This window comes from Enhydra lutris, unplaced genomic scaffold (assembly GCF_002288905.1).
Source record: "Enhydra lutris kenyoni isolate GAN:26980312 unplaced genomic scaffold, ASM228890v2 scaffoldscaffold20, whole genome shotgun sequence".
NCBI lineage: Eukaryota > Metazoa > Chordata > Mammalia > Carnivora > Mustelidae > Enhydra > Enhydra lutris.
The window spans coordinates 6,691,789-6,709,596 of NW_019154104.1; the positions used below are offsets into that span (position 1 = coordinate 6,691,789).

Sequence of the window (17,808 nt, forward strand, 5' to 3'; positions counted from 1 at the left end):
GGCTTCCTGCTGAGTAGGGAGTCCAATGTGGGGCTTGATCTCAGGACCCCGGGATCATGACCCAAGCCTGAGGTAGACGCTTAATGACTTAGCCATCCAGACGTCCCTGTAGAAGTTATTTTAAATCCAAATTATTTAAAATGGATAACATCTAATTTTTGCATTGGTGTATATAAAGTTTACATCTATCAAATACTATAAAAGCTCTATAAGCAATTTTAAGTCAATTTGTTTGTTAATTTATTTATTTTGCAGCCTTGCATTGCATCCTGAACGAGTATTAGTAGCAACAGGACAAGTTGGGAAAGAGCCTTATATCTGTGTTTGGGATTCATACACTGTGCAGACCATATCAGTTCTAAAGGATGTTCATACACATGGTATAGCCTGTTTAGCATTCGACTTAGACGGTCAGGTATGTGATATTTTTTCTCTTTTCCTAAACTATATCTTAAAAATGTGTACCATAAGAAATTATTATAAATCTATAAATATTAAATTGGAAAGCAATAGATGAAAGATACCTATTTGTTCAAGGGTAGAGGTAGGTAGGTTGGGTGGATAGGTAATGAGTATAACAAAATAAGAACAATAAGGAGTCTTTATTTCATGTATCAAGAACTTTTTAATCAACACTATTATGAAAGCCAAAGAGATTCTGACTCAGTAGAGTATTACCTGGTTGTCCTAGAAAATTTTACATATTAATAACTCTTTTCCAGGTAGTTTAGTTGATAAGACAGATGGGAGACATCTTAGGAAAACGAGGTTTCTCTAAGTAGAGCTGTATATGTTTTTTCAGTTATTTTAAAGGTTTCTGTTAAAATTACATTTTTTATTGAAAATAGAGGCAGCTCTTATGAGCTATTTTTATACAAAATCAAAGTTGAAAACAAAGGGATAATTATCATTCCATTTACTTATTAGTCCCCAAATTATTATCTACTTCTAGTTAATGATTGTTAAAAAAATTAAACATGCCAAGAACTTTTTTGTGGTGCTTTCATGGAACTTGTTATACCGAAAACATATTTAAGTAGTAGTAAGAAGTTGAATTTTGCAGATGTGGTTAATTTATAGCCTTTAATTTTTATGTTAAAATTAGACTTTAAAAATCATTTTAATTTTTAAAGAAATTTTAGTTACCTGCTTTTCAGTTCATAAAATTTTATATTGATATTTTACAAAAACAGATTACATTGTGTTCTGTTCCCTTGAAAATGATAAGTACATGTTTTATTTATAACTCTGAGGAATAGCTTATTCGAGTAGCATAGATTAATGACTTTCTTTTAAGAGTCCGGTAAGAGATCTTTAAAGACTTAACTGGAAGCTTTCATTTGGGGAAAAATGTACTTCTAGGTTTAATATCAATATGTAGCAGTGATTGGCAATTATAGATCCTTAATTTGCATCCCATTTTTACTATTGTTTTTCAAGTCCCTTACTGTCCTCATATCCATTTCATTTTCTTTTTTTAAAGAAAGAGAATAATACTCTTTACCTACCTCACAGAAGATTAAATTTTATGAAACAAACCTCCACAGCTTTTTTAATCATTTACCAAAAGTGTTATGAAGTCCAAGGTGTATTAACTATAATAAGCATCTGTATACTTTAAACACAGATGTTTTAATTTTGAAATTGCTCTTTCTAAATGTAATATATTGCATTGTTGAGGAATTTCTTTAATATATACAAGGAAAAGTCATGCCCGTAGATTTTCCTAGTTGAAAGGCCTTTAATTTTGCTTATTTTAAGTAACTTGAAAAGCCTTGGTTACATGTATTACCACAGATCTTCATGAGAATGTGTTACTTAAAAATTTAAGCTTATAAAAAACATAACAGCTAAAAGTTACTGAGCACATACTAAGTACCAAGCATTGTGCTAAGCCTACCTTATCTTATTTAATCCTCACAGCAACCCTATAAAATAGATACTATTATTATCTCTATTTTACAGATAAAGAAACTGAGACTTAGAGAGGTTAAATAACTTGCCCCAGGTTACACAGCTAGTAAATGGAGCCAGAGCGGAAACCCAGGTCAGTCACACTCCAAAGCTCATGTTTTTAACCACAATACTCTCCTGCCTCCCAAACATGGAACTTAGGAGGTAGTGATTTATATTTCAGAAGGAATTCATCCATCCTAAATATAGTTACAGCTTATAAGGAACTGCTGCCAATTGAAGATTAAGTTAAGAAGAGTATCCCTGAAATTATATTAATGAGAAAATGTTTTAGTTAAAAAATATATTTGAGAACATATATATCTATGCGCTAATATCTATAAACTGTTTATGAGTTATCAACTAGGAAATATTGTATGATTTTTGCATTTTGTACTAGATTTGAAACTCTTAAGTGCTCTGTTAAGATTTATCCAATGAATGAGTTTCCCTGTTGGTAGTAAGCTGAATGTTATTTTCCCAGAGGCTTTCTTCTAAATGGACTGAATATTCTAATACCAGAAGTCTGCCTTACTGAGAATAATTAGGACTTGAAAAATCTACTTATGTAAATGCACATCAAATAGGAACTCAAATTTCTTAGTGGGAAGAAGGAAAATTTGAGTGGTACTTTGTCTTGAAAATATAAAATTATAAAAACATTTCTCATATAAAAATCTAAGCTATAGTAACAGATCTGGTGATTCACAGAATAAATAAGAATAGTGTTACTTTTTTAACCTAATTTTGTCAGTTATGTGACGTTACAAAATAAAATGCTTTAGTTTACCTTTGACTTTTGGCACATGATTATGAAGAGCGTAATTTTTGCAAAAACAGTAGGGGAGTTCACTGGTTTTTTCAAGTGCCTTTTAGAAATCTCTTGATATCAGGACATATCTCAAGTGCCTAACGTATTTTTCTTGAGTTTTTTTCCTGTTTCTTTGCCAGACCTAATTTCTGATGGCTTTATTTATGATTATACCAGTATTTACTCCATTAAGCCCTGAATCTTTTACAAAGTTTGTGATTTTACTTTGTAACAACATGACAGTTCTTATGTAATGAACACTGAGATTACAAGGACCCCCATACTAAAATCTTTTAAGAATAATTGTTCCTTATTTGAGTACGTTTCATAGTTGCAGGAACTTATGGGATCATCTAGTTGTGTCTTTTGGGATATTTTTCTTATTTGAGAATTTAGTGTGCTAAAACTTTTTAATGAATACTTCCAATTCAATTAATGGACACAACCAAGATTTTGTTTGGGACTTAGATCAAGGAGGAATTTAGGAAGATGGTTAGAGGCTTCTTTACCTGGTTTTCTTTCTCCCTCTCTTACTTTTACTTCTTAATCTTTAAAGGAGCTTTTCCTTCTGTCTGGTTCTTAAATATCAGTGTTATTTAGGAGTTTGTAGCCTTCTTATTCTCTCACATGATTTTAACGTCCTCGTCAGTTAACAGTGGCCCCCGCTTCTCTCCTTAACTCTAGACACCCCCTCCCTTGAGTGTCATACAAATATACCAAATATTACACATTTAAAACTGAATCTCCCTTTATTCCAACTCTATTAAAACACAAAGTTCATTCTTTCTCTGGCTCTGGCCTACATTTCCAGCTTTGTCTCCTGCCACTTTCCAGGTGGTACTCCCCTCAGCTATCCTGAATTAGGCTTTTTCTTGAAAATACCATGATCTCTCTAATCTTGGTGTCCTTTGGTTTGAAAGGCATTTTCTCTTACTTTTCTACCCAAATCCTCCTCAGTGTTCCAAGATACTGTTAAAGCATTACTTTAAAAAGTTTCTTGTTTATTTGGAAGAGAGAGAAAATGCATGCATGAGGCTGGGAGAGGGAGAAAGAGAAAGAGGAGCAGACTCCTTGCTGAGCAGGGAGCCTGACAAATAGCTCCATTCCAGGATTCTGGGATCATGACCTGAGCTGAAGGCAGGTCCTCAACTGAGCCAGGCAGACACCCTGAAAGCATTACTTTTACTGGAAAACCTTATTTTCTTCCTTATCTACCTAGGCTGGGTTAAATGTGAGAAAAAATGATAAAAAATGACAGAAAGCCAGGAGAGGAAGTAGTATTGACTTGATTATTTCTACCTTATCCTCTCTGCTGTTACTTAACCTGTGCTGAGGGAGGTTGATTTTGGCCATGTAAGTTTGCTCAGAGAAGTGCTCCCAGATCTCTTTTGTTACTGCCTAAGCTGTATGTTTGGAGGCTCTATGGAGATACATGGAGTTTTAAAACTTTTGACCAATTGTGGTTTGCTGTTTGTGTATGATGAGCCAAGTCAGAGAGAAAGGACAGTGCCCCTTAACTGTCCCTCACTTGATGCTTGTCTTGTGAAATTTTAATCTCTACACAGTAAAGATCTCTTTTAGCTAGATACTGATACCTTATAGTTCCGAACTATTAAAGACTCTCAAGAAAGCAAATCCTCTCCTTTTGTTCCCTTGAGATTTCTGCCAGCATGATTTGATGGAGAGCCATAACAGACTATATACTGTATCTTTTAATGGGAGCCATTTATTCCACCTGTTTGAGGGTTTAAATAGTAATTCTACTTTGCAGAAATCTGTTTCTAACTGGGTACTTGATGGCCTTTCTCATTTTGACAGGAAGAGGGCATAGGTTCTTTCTTGCTTTTTTTTTTTTTTTTTTTTTTTTTTTTTTTTTTTTGGGTAAGATTTAATTATTTATTTGAGAGAAAGAGCACGAGGGTGCACGTGTACCCACACATGCCTGTGTGTGAGTCAGGGGAGGGACAGAGGGTGATAATCTTCAAGCTGACTCCTGCTGAGCACAGAGCCCAACTCAGGGCTCAATCTTGCGCCCATGAGATCATGACCTGAGCTGAAACCAAGAGTTAGACACTCAACTGAGCCCCCCATAGGCCCTGAGAAGATAGGTTCTTAAAGCTAAATAAGGTTATGGTAAGCTAATAATAATGATAGTGAACATTTTATAACATCATATAGTAACTCTCATATATATTAATTTTCTTGTTAACCCTATCCCCACTTAACAGGTGAGGAAACAAGATACAGAGAGACTGCATAACTGCTGAAAGTAATCCAGTTCATGAGAAATGGAGCTAGTGTTCGAACCTAGGCAGTCTGGTACCAGTTTCTAAGCTTTAAATCAGAGATTAGTAAACTTTCTGTAACAAGTCGGATAGGAAATATTTAAGCTTTGTAGACCATACAGTCTCTGGCTCAGCTACCCAGCTCTGGATTGTAGTGGGAAAGCAGTCATAGCTTGTAAAAGAATAGGTATGGCTGTGCTTCAATATAATTTTATTTACAAAAACAGGGTGCAGGCAGGATTTGGCTTGAGTGTTGTAGTTTGCTGACCCCTGCTTCTAAACCAGTGCTTTTCAAATTTTGTGTTGTGGGCTGATCCTTATGCTTTCTTCTTTAACCTAAACAAACCTAAACAAATTTAAAAAATTAAAATACAGACTATTGTTGTCTGACAAAAACAGAAATTAGAATAACAGGAAGCTATGCAGAAAACCCTCCAAAAGGGTGGAAAATAACAATACACTTCTAAGTAACTGAAGCGTTAAAGAAACACAAGCAGAGAGAGTGGAAGAGGGAGAAGCAGGCTTCCCACTGAGCGGGTAGCCAGATGTGGGGCTCGATCCCAGGACCCTGGGATCATGACCTGAGCTAAAGGCAGATGCTTAATGACTGAGCCACCTAATTCCCCTCTTAGGTCTGCTTCTATTAATGGATTTTTCTCCTGATTATATGTCACATTTTCTTCTTTGTTCACATGTCCAATAATTTGTTTTATTGGATGGTGGACATTGTGTATGTTACATTCTGAATTCTTGATTTTGTTGTATTCCTTTAAAGTGTTTTGGACATTGTTCTGGCAGGTAGTTAAGTTCCTTGTGGATTAGTTTGATCCTTGTGAAAGCTTGCTTTCAAGCTTTTGGAAGACAGGGCTAGAGTAGCTCTTTCTCTAACATTATTGGTTTAATTTCACCACTAAGTTGTGACACTTCTGGGTCACTGAATACCTAGTGAATTTAAAGAGGTATCTATGTTCTGGTTATTAGGAACTCAAGGGATCCTGACCCTTTGTGATCTCTGGCAATTTTTTGGCTTTAGCTCCCCAGTAATTGCTTTTTTAGAATTTCCCAGAGTTTGTTCTTTGCATGGCCTCATAGATTTCACCCTATGCCTGCAAAGATTAGTGTTCTCAAGGGGTCCCATAAACAAATTTTCTGGAGCTCTTTCTCTGCTCTACAAATTCTAGCTGTTTTGACCTCTTTAAACTCCAGGTTCTGTCTTCTCAAATCAGCAAGTCTCCTGGGCTCTGTTTGGATTCTACCTTTCTATGCTATAATCTGCAGACTGCTTCCTAGATGAGAGCTGGGGCAAGTGCAGGTCTCACCTTGTTTGTTTCTCCCCTTTCAGGGCTCACAGTGCTTCACTTCCTCTTATGAATGTCTGAAAGCATTTGTTTCATACATTTTGTAGTTTTCTAGTTGTGTATAGTGGGGGCAGGTTCAGATCCTAATACTTTGTGGCTGAAAGTCCATCTTTTGTGTTTCTTAATCCCTCTCACAGTTTCCATCTTTCTGTCTCCTCTTCTTAACTCTGTATCTTCATCTCCCTTTAAATGCCTATTTAACTCCTCCACTGTTTTAAATTTATTTTTTCATTTCTAAAAATTGCGTTTGCTTCTTCAGATCTGCTTGAATACTTTTTACAGTCTCCTATTTTTTGCTTGAATGAAGATACTTTGAAACCTTAATTTTATTTCTCTTCACCTCATAATTCCAATGTCTGATGTTTTCTAGAACTGGTTTTGCTATTTGTCTTGACTTGCTAATTCTTACTCATAGTCCCTTATTTCCCATGGCTATGGGGTTGGGGATATTTGTTTATTTTTATGTTTACTGTATTGCTACCTGTAGGAATTCTTTGAGGGATGGATTAAAGTGTCAGTTCTCTAAATAGGATTTATATTTGACTCTGCTACACTGTTGAAGATGCTTTAAGAACCCTCAGACCACTCTGAAATTTTCCACTTGAGGAGTTCGTAATTAACGTACAGTTAGGCATTATGACTGTATGAAAGCTGCTTTTGACTATCAATTTTCAGGGAGGATTGTCTTTCCCTTCATGCATTGTGGGCCCTCCCCTTTATTTTTAAAGAGTGGTTTCTTGTTTTCCCTTACTTCTGAGGAGTTCACTGCTTTAGTCAGAAGTTTCAGGTTCAGATCTACACTTTGGACTTGCCCTAAACTTTATCTCCTATTTTCGTTCAGCCTGCAGAACAAAAATCAGGCTTCTCAGGAGTTAGCTTTAGAATAAAGTGTACATGGGAGCTCTCTTATCCTCCAGGACCCCATATGAAGTCTCTTTGTTTTTGTTCCAGATTTCATAATTCCTTGACAGCTCAGCAGTACATTCAAAAACATGTTTTTACATTTTATCCAGCATTTTAGTTTTTAGCAGGAGAGATGTTTATGGTATTTTGTCAGTCCTACTGTTAGAATAGAAATGTCTATTCTGTTTCTTAATGTGAAGAACTATACTTATGCAAATATTACCAAGATGAAATACATCCAGCCTTTCTCTGTGAGGTCTATATAATATACATATGTAAGTTTTGATATAAAATATAAGTGTGTAAGTTTTGATGTGTAAGTTTATAATACCCAGGAGGATAATTTGTTTGCATTTATAATTTGGTTTCTTTTTGATTTGTTTGCCTTTTTATTCCCTCATGGACTTCTTGGATATAATTCAGCGCTTGGTTTCAGTTGGACTTGATTCAAAGAATGCAGTTTGTGTTTGGGATTGGAAGAGGGGAAAAATGTTATCTATGGCTCCTGGTCACACAGATAGAGTAAGTATTCTCCATTTGTGTTTCTACTGGGTTATTGGATGGGAAAAAGAGGAGAGCCAGGGGATATGTTTCCATGCTTTGTTATTACCAGATAGTTCATATGTAATTAAAAATTTAAAGTACAATCACAAATATTCATAAAATTTTAGAATGTATATAGTAGTACTCAAAAATAGGACTCAATATGTGAAGTGATAGCATAAAACTTTTAACCATTGTTTGCTTCAGCAGAATGATGAATTTTAAATTATTCAGACTTCCATTTAAAAATTGAACAGCTTAGGGTCTATATAGTTTTATCACTGGTTTGTTATATATGTATCATAATTAAAGTGAAACATATTGCATGTGAGAATTTGAAATTATATATATTATTAAAAATTTTTAAGAGAGCAAACATTTTTTACTTTGGAAACTTACTAAAAATATATTCCTTATTATAAGCTGTTTAAGTTAATATAGAAAATACTTTGTAGTCAGCTTTTTAATTAAATATTCTACTTTTATAAACATACATCAAAAACTTTATCATAAACCCTTAAAAATCTCTCATTATTTTTGTGTGTAGTAAAAGTCTAATCTGAACCAGCACAGGAGATGTAGTCATTAATGCTGGGGCAGGTGGCGAGGGGAGTGGAATCTATGAATCTAAAAAGTTTTATAGAAAATTTTGTGTGTATTTGCATTTTGGTAAATATACTTGTCTTTTAGCAGATTCTCAAAGGGGCCTGTTACACATTCACACAATTTAGATAATTAAAGTGTTAGGTACATTTTACTAGACAATTGTGTATACTTAGATCAAAGCATTTCACACTTTGGATTTAGTAAATAGATTATTTTAAAAGATGGTACTGTCAGAATTTTTAGAGTATTTTGGTGGTTAATATTTTAAAGTTGCCCAAAATGGTTTTCATGTAACCTGTCGTGGTGAGTTGTTAAACATTAATTTATAAGATATATTCTTTATTATCACTGAAGAGAATAATTTTGTACATTTTTAAAGGTAATAAGCATCTTAGGTGATTATGTAGGTAGGTGTCAAAGAAGCATGATAAAGACCAAAGATTTTTTTCTGCTATGAAATTATTTTTTAATCATTAGTTTTTACTATTAAAGTGCATGATTCTAATGTATATTTTATTTCAGCTGGGTTTTTTATTGTTTGCTCTTATAACAAAAATGGTTTGTATATATTTTGAGTTTTGGGAGAAGAACAAAGAACAAAGCTTGAGGTCTCCATGACTTAAATATAGGTTAGTTTTGTCTGATCCATAAACAATAAAGCTAAAAAATAAAAACAGATTTATACTGTGAAATAAATATTGTGATTATTTATGTAAGTAGTTCTGTATGACTGAAAGCTATAAAAATGTACTCTATTTCAAATACTTAAAGTTCTCTGTTTATAGCTATATAAGTGTTAAATGTACATTCAGTATCTTGCCTCTGTAAAAATTATGTAGGTACCTGCCTCATGCTCTAGTTTTGTTGAACTATTCTTGTTACTTATAGATGAAATTCTTTTTAAAAATTAAAAACAGGTTGTTTTGGAAAGTTCATAGAAGTTAAGAAATAGTTTTGTTCATATCATTTACATATGTCTCATAAGATTATGAAGTATGGGATTCTGATTATTATTTAGTGAGGAATATTGTTTTATGATAGGTAGGGTTTTGGGGTTTTTGGTCTTTTGGATGGATTCTTAAATGGTTCTGAAAATAAGTATTTTAACCATGAATCTGATTTGTTTGCAGATATTTGATATCTCTTGGGATTTGTACCAGCCAAATAAACTTGTCAGCTGTGGTGTAAAACATATCAAGGTACTAGAAGGGTCTTATTTTATAATAGTCATGTATACTTACTCTCTAAGTACTCTATTTACAACTTAGGTAGTCTTAGGATTTTGACAGTACTTATTTTTAAAATGTCAACATTTTTAACATTCTGTTGTTCAACCTAACAGGTATTTATTGTGTCATTACTGTATGTGAGGCGCTATAAGGGATATACGTATGAGTAGAGAATGAATAAAACACTATTCATAAAGGAATTTATGGTCTTGTGAAGTAGGCTTTATTGTGTTCATCTTGTCTTCTCATGTTTCACTTACAGAGCAAAATGTGAGCATAGGAAACCAAGAAAAGTAAGAGGTTTCTTTCACAGAGACAAGATGGTGTGGCAGAAACATCATGGACAGAGTTGGCTTTGCCACACTTAGCACTGTTTGACCTGGGATTAGTCATGTAGCATCGTTGAGCTTTTTTCACATCTTAAAAGTGTGTCTTATAGAGTGGATTAAATAAGGCAGTATTTATTCAAGTGCTTGTCATAGTTCTAGCACCTGGTCATCTTTCTGAAAGTGTTATCTTTTACTTTCTCTATATTTACTCTCTGATTTGACCTTAGCCTTTGTAGTGACAGTTTATTTTGCTTATGAAAGCTCTGAGTTTTGTTTTACAATTATAGTTCAGATTTTGAAGCCCATATAACAGTTACCGTTAAATCCCTGGTACAGATTGGAAGTGCTTGTTTTTCTTCCATCATCTAATTTAATAGTTCCTTGCAAAAGTTAATTCCTAGTAAGTAAGGCTCTGTGTTCACATTCTTTCTTTGATATGCTCACTTCCATTCACATTTTCTCCAGAGCATCTTTAGCTGCCACTGCAAGTTTGGTTTTGATATTTTGGTACTGATTTGATAATGAATAGTATTAAATATTTTTTGTACAAATATTCAGTAGCAAAAGGCTCTATGTTAGGTTTCGGGTACATAGTGTAAGCACTGTGAAGGTAGAAATTTTGTTTTTTTCATCTATGATGAACAAATGATGTTTGAGGTAGTACTTGATAGAAAATACTTAATAATTATTGGAAAATTAATAAACAGATCTTACTGTTTTATATTGTAAATAAAACTGAAAGTTCCATTTTCAGGTTTTAAACAAACTTTTTCTGAATTAAACTGTATTTTTACTATGAGTTACATTTCTTTTCTCTTGGTAGAGTCAGTGAAAAGCAGGGTAGATCTCTTTGTAGGCAATACGTGTGAAGACACTAAGTCCCAATGATCTAGATGATCTAGAACTTCCTTGTCCAGTATAGTAGCAATTAGCTATTTAAATTAAGTTAATTAAATTTAAGTAAAATTTAATCATTTCTTCAGTCATTCCAGTCACATTTCAAATGCTTAAGGTCCACATGTATCCAGTGGTTACTCTATTGGACAGTATATGTACAGAGAGAATATATTCATCACCACAGAAAGTTCTATTAGATGGCATTGATCTCAATTATAGAACAATAGTTCTTTACTCTGAGTGTGAAAATTATTTGGTTACCTGGGTTTGACTCTTCAGAGATACTTTCTCCATTTACCTTGGTGGGGGCCCAAGCATACCATGTTTTATAATTTCCCTCAGGTGAGTCTAATGTGCAGCCAAAGTTGAGAATCACTCATCTAGATGAAAATAATAGACTGAAAGGAAGGATTTGTTGAATTTGCTGGAAAAGAAGAGAACTAGTGATCCTGTGCACAGGAATCATGGAGCTTTTAGAATTAAAAATCATAAAGTTCCATTAATTAAAAGCATTCATTAGGTATTTAAATGGATAAGCATCACAATTTTTAGTTTTTTGATGCTTCTGGTTTTAAGATCTTTAGGTCTTGAAATAAGATCTGAAAGATGGATACGATCTTTATTATCAACAAATTATGTGACTTTAAGTGGTAATTTACTTATTATAAAGTTGAATTTTTTCTCTGGGCCAAATTTCTTTGTGTAAAACTCTTCTTATATCCTTGCCCTGTTCCATTTTTGTTTCTTTATTTCTTTCTGCAAACTATTAAAATTTACCTGAATCCACATAAAAGAACAAAAACCCTGGTCATAAAGTTTTATGTTTGACTTCCTGTTTTTTCCTAAAAATGAACAAATTATTCCAAATGTGTATCTCTCTTATTTTTAAGCTTTGCAAGTAAAGGAATTGCTCAGCTTTGAAATATCAATGAGAGCAACATTTTTTTCCCCATCTTTACTTCACCAAAGATTGAATGTTAGGTTTGGTCCTCCTTCCTATTAGTGTATGATATCTTCATTTTCATTGCTAACACATAACCAGCTCCTTCACTTGTTGGAGTTTCAAGTAGATTTTTTCCAGAGACCAAAGGAGGGAAGCGTAGCCTATTTTAAAAATAATCTTATTCTTACAGATAAGGATTGAAACCAGTGACTTGTCTGCTATAATATAGCTATTGACAACACTAGGATGAGGATGTGAACATTTGAATGCTAATGTTTCATAAGGGGATTTCTTAGGTAATTTTTGGTCTGCTGCTCTAATCTAGCTTCACAGTATTAAAAGTATTTTCCTTTATTTTATAAGCATTCTTTGGTAATTTGATGATACTGTGTACCTTTTAGTTCTGGAGTTTATGTGGAAATGCTCTGACCCCAAAACGAGGGGTCTTTGGTAAGACTGGTGACCTTCAAACAATTTTGTGCCTGGCCTGTGCAAGGGATGAATTAACATATTCTGGTGCACTTAATGGGGATATATATGTTTGGAAAGGAATCAATCTTATAAGGACAATACAAGGAGCCCATACTGTAAGTATATTTACATATTTTGAACACTTTTAGATAATTATTTAACTTCTTATCCTAGAACAAAAGATTATATAATATAGCAGACTTTCTAGTCACTTCAGTTACTTGAAAAATGCTGTTCTAACTGAATTATCTGTTTGTTTTCAAGATTTCAATGAAAAAACATTATGCAATTAGACACATGGATATTCATTAAATTAGTATAATTAGTACCTTGTTTAAACCATTGCTCCAGTATGGTATCTTTCTTGGAGTAGTGTTCATAAAAGGCTTATTAAATTCAACAAAAGTATTCTAGGTTAACTACATTAGAGTAAAGTTAGTACTCTTTTTTTGTTTTGTTTTAAAGATTTTATTTATTTATTTGACAGCATGAGCACAAGCAGGGGGAAGGGGAGGGGCAGGCAGAGGGAGAAGCACATTCCCAGCTGAGCAAGGAGCTCCATGTGGGACTCGATCCCAGGACCCTGGGATCATGACCTGAGCCAAAGGCCACTGTTTAACCAACTGAACCACCCAGGTGCCCTTAAAGCTAGTATTCTTATGGCTAATTTACCAGTGGGAAATTTGGGGACAATTCTAGAAAACAATACCTTGTTAATTTTAATATCATTTTTTTATTGAGTGGCAAAGAAATTTAATTTTTGTAGTTCATGAGATTTTCATACTAAAAAGTTAACAAATCTGGGGGGAGGGGAATCTGTTGTTAAAAACTTGTAGTTTTTGTTTTTTTTTTTTTTTTAAGGATTTTTAGTAGTTGGGTCTCTTACATAGAGAAGGGAACTAGAGAGTGCAAAGCTGCCACATGATTAGCAGTGAGATCTCAAGTAGAGAAGTTATTAAATGTATTAATATGATCCACTATTAAATAGATAATATATTGCATATTAAATATATTAAAGAACCACTTAGAACAGGACTTGCTTTGAGCAAAATGTCTGAAGACCAGAAATACCAGATTCTTTTCCACAAAGATGGCAGCAATTCATATTTTCCTCATTAGTGCATAAAAATACCAGTTTCTTCCTTGTACTCCCCAGGACAGGATGTGACCACTTTTGTAAATTTTGGGTTGTTTTCTGGCTGCAAAATAGTAACTTCTTGTTTTAGTTTCCTATTTGTGAAATTTCATATATTTATTGGCTACTTGAAATTCCTTTTCTATTAATTGGTTGTTATTACCCTTTGCTCTTTTTTGTTGTCTTTGTGGTTTGATTCTCTGTATTCATTTATATATTAAGGATGTTAACCCTTCAACAGCCCTACACATTGCAGATATCTCCCCAATCTGTTTGTCTTTGCTTATGATATCTTTTCTCATATGAAAAATTGTTCTCCTTTGTGGTTTTTGGGTAACCTGCCTTGCATAAAAACTCTCTCATAGTTCAAAATCATGTAAGTGTTCTTTTCTTTTTTAACATACTTATTTCTTACATTTAGAATTTTATGTCTAGGGGTGCCTGGGTGGCTCAGTGGGTTAAAGCCTCTGCCTTCAGTTCAGGTCATGATCCCAGGATCCTGGGATTGAGCCCCACATCCCCATCGGCTCTCTGCTCAGCAGGGAGCCTCCTTCCTCCTCTCTCTCTCTGCCTGCCTCTCTCCCTACTTGTGATCTCTGTCAAATAAATAAAAACTTTAGAATTTTAGGTCTATAATTCATACTTATATGTGGTGTAGGTTTAACTTTACATTATGCCCATGTCATGGACCATATATTGTTTTTATATGTATATATATATTATATATATATAAAATTTGTATTTTCTGATATATATATATATATCAGAAAATACAAATTATGTATGTATGTATATAATTTGTATTTTCTGATATTCTGATGTCATATCATACTCTTTTAAAGTGTGTTTCTACCTACACACAGATTTTCTTAAAGGTATATATTGTTAAATTACTTTTTTTCTCTGCTAGGCAGGAATTTTTAGTATGAATGCTTGTGAAGAAGGCTTTGCTACTGGTGGCAGAGATGGCTGTATTCGTCTTTGGGATTTAACTTTTAAACCGATTACTGTGATTGATCTCAGGGAAACAGACCAGGGATACAAAGGTAATAACAAAACAAATGTCTCACTACTAGGCAAATTCTAAATATAGCCAAGATTGTCTGTTTCTTTTAATAAATATAAATTTATGTTTTATAAATATAAACGAGACTCAAATTTGCCCTCACGTACTGTGTGCTTTTAATTGCACTCCCTTTATTGAGAGGTGAATTTGCCTAAGACAGTCTATGTTTACTGTTACGACAAGGATTCTTTTGTATATCTAATGTTTATTATGATGGTACTTAGAGATGTGACAAGTGCTTGCTTAGGTAACCTTGGATTTTGAAAATACTTTACTATTAGAATGTCAAATGTAACTATTAGCAACTGTTGAAAATAAAGTGTGTTGAGGTTTGGAGAAGGTTTTGTTCAGGATGATTTAAATGCATATAGATGTGTTTTTCCCTCATCCAAATTTGTCAACAATTGGGAGATATTTTCTTCTTTGGGGATTTAAAAATTGTTATAATAAAACAGAATAACTTTTAAAAAACCTTTTATTCACTAGTATGGTATAGGAATAGGATTGGAAGTGGCAGAGGTCTGTGTTTAAAACTTATTTCAGTCACTTACTAGGTGTGTGACCTTGGGCCACATATTTAATCTCATCTGTAAGTGAGGACAACTATCTCATAGGATTAAATGAGCTAATTTAATATATGTAAAATGTTTAAAAGTGTCTGGGACATAATAATCATCCAGTAAATGTTATCTGTTGTGTTATTTTCATTAGTTTTGCTGAGCATTATTGTACCTTAAAGTCTGCAAAATAATTTGACACTTTCTTATTTGGCCCTCACAAGAACATTGTGAAGTCCACAGCACCTTTATGTTGGCCACATTATACGGATGAGAAAACAGAAGCACTAGCTTTCCTAAGCTTACAAAAGGGATTGTGGAATATGTAGAAAGAGTAGAAGTCTCTCTTTCTAATGATTTTATGAGCAGATGGAAGAAGTGAAATGTAGACACATGAAAAGTCAGATTATTATAAGAAAAAAATAATACAATTCTATAAAGGTAGTTCCTGAATAGTTACTTTTTGTATTGTGGAGACTGTGTTATAAGACCTTGGCTGAAGAAGTGGTCAGACTATGACTGAAATTTTCCAAGTAGTAAGAAGAATATATGTCCTGAAGGATGCGTAGAAATTAGGTATATCATATCATTTGCTATGTGGACGTATCATTCCATATAGCAAACAACCTGCATAATTGAAGAAAATGTGTGGATCAAAGACTTGCATATTCCTTTTATCTTACATCTAAGGTATAAAAGGTACAGAAATTAAATTGATTTAGCAGATTGGCATTATAACAGATTTATCTTAAATACAATTTACTTTTGATTAGGGTTGTCTGTGAGGAGTGTTTGTTGGCGAGGTGACCATATTCTAGTTGGAACACAGGACAGTGAAATTTTCGAAATTGTGGTGCATGAAAGAAATAAACCTTTCCTAATTATGCAAGGACATTGTGAAGGTGAACTTTGGGCACTTGCTGTCCATCCTACAAAACCTTTGGCTGTGACTGGAAGTGATGATCGTTCAGTCAGGTAAGCAAATTAAAATGTAGTTTCATAGGCTGGAATTTGTCCTTAGAGAAAAATAACAAAAACTGAATAAAAAAACTTCAATTTAAATATTAACAGCTTAAAATATAACAAACGAACATAATTAATAGGTACTTAGTAGAATTAACAGTTTATAAGATTTTTTTCTCTTAATAAGTTGGAGTTAGCTACATACCAAAATGTACCCAGCTATTTCTGCCTCTTTAATAACCATATAATATTCCACTGTATGGAATGGCTCATGGAATATTCTATGGAATTTTATATGGCTCAGTCAGTTAAGTGTCTACCTTTAGCACAGGTCATGATCCCGGGATCCTGGGATCATGCCCCATGTCGGACTCCCTGCTCAGTGGGGAGTCTGCTTCTCCATCTGCCCTCCCACCACACTTGAACACTCTCTCTCTCTCAAATAAAAATCTTTTAAAAAATTCCATTGCATGGATATACTGTAATTTATTCGACTGAATCATTTTTTAAAAATTATAGTTGATATATAGTATTACATTAGTTTCAGATGTACAACATAATGATTCAACAATTAATATACTTTACAAGATGTTTTCCACAATGGCTATAGTTATCCTCTGTCACCACACAGAGTTATTACAATTTTGACTATATTCTTCGCAAACTGGTGCAACTACTCTGGAAAACAGTATATAGGTTCCTCAAAAATTTAAAAGTATGAACTTCCCTGTGACCCAGCATTTGCATTACTAGGTATTTATCCAAAGGATACAAAAATATTGATTTGAAAGGGTATAAGCACCCAGTGTTTATAGCAGCACTATCAAAAACAGCCAAATTATGTCAAGAGCCCACATCTCCATTGACTGATAAATGGATAAAAAAGATGTGTGTGTGTGTGTGTGTGTATGTGATATATATATTACCTATACATATCTATACATACAAAATACAGGAATATTACTCAGCCATCAAAAAGAATGAAATCTTTTCATTTGCAACAATGTGGATAGAACAAAAATATATTAAGCGAAAGAAGTCAGAGAAAGACAAATACCATATGATTTTACTCAAGTGGAATTTAAGAAAAAAAATAGATGAATGTAAAGGAAAAGAAGGAAAAATAAAATAAGATAAAAACAGAGAAGGGGGCACCTGGGTGGCTCAGTGGGTTAAAGCCTCTGCCTTTGGCTCAGGTCATGATCCCAGGGTCCTGGATTGAGCCCCACATCTGGCTCTCTGCTCAGCGGGGAGCCTGCTTCCTTTCCTCTCTCTCTGCTTGCCTCTCTGCCTGCTTGTGATCTCTGTCAAATAAATAAAATCTTAAAAATAAAAAAACACAGAGAAGGAAGCAAACCATAAGAGACTCTTAACTATAGAGAACAAACTGAGGGTTGCTGGAGGGGAGGTAGGTCAGTGGATGGGTTAAATTGGTGATGGGCATTAAGGAGGACACTTGTGATGAGCACTGGGTGTTATATGTGACTCAACTCAATCACTGAGTTCTGCTGAAACCAATACTATACTATATGTTAACTAACTTGAATTTAAATAAAATCTTGGAAGTAAAAAAAAAAATGGGTCAGCCAAGAAATCAAAGAGGAAATTAAAAAATTCGTGGAGACAAATGAAAATGAAAACATAATGGTCCAAAGCCTTTGGGCTGCAGCAAAAGCAGTTTTAAGAGGGACGTTTATAACAACATAGGCCTACCTCAAGAAGCAAGAAAAGACTCAATCAATCTACCCGTACTCCTAAA

General features: G+C 33.8%; 1 protein-coding gene across 2 annotated transcripts in view; it reads left to right on the plus strand.

Annotated features, from left to right (window-relative positions):
- Window positions 1-17,808, plus strand: part of LOC111148777 (echinoderm microtubule associated protein like 5) — a 177,961-nt gene that overhangs the window by 29,951 nt on the left and 130,202 nt on the right. For both annotated transcript variants that reach the window (XM_022505578.1, XM_022505577.1), the window contains exons 2-7: window positions 256-415; window positions 7,734-7,832; window positions 9,590-9,658; window positions 12,259-12,444; window positions 14,374-14,509; window positions 15,860-16,061. In XM_022505578.1, the coding sequence (XP_022361286.1) occupies window positions 256-415; window positions 7,734-7,832; window positions 9,590-9,658; window positions 12,259-12,444; window positions 14,374-14,509; window positions 15,860-16,061 (852 nt within the window). The remainder of the gene's footprint in view (window positions 1-255; window positions 416-7,733; window positions 7,833-9,589; window positions 9,659-12,258; window positions 12,445-14,373; window positions 14,510-15,859; window positions 16,062-17,808) is intronic.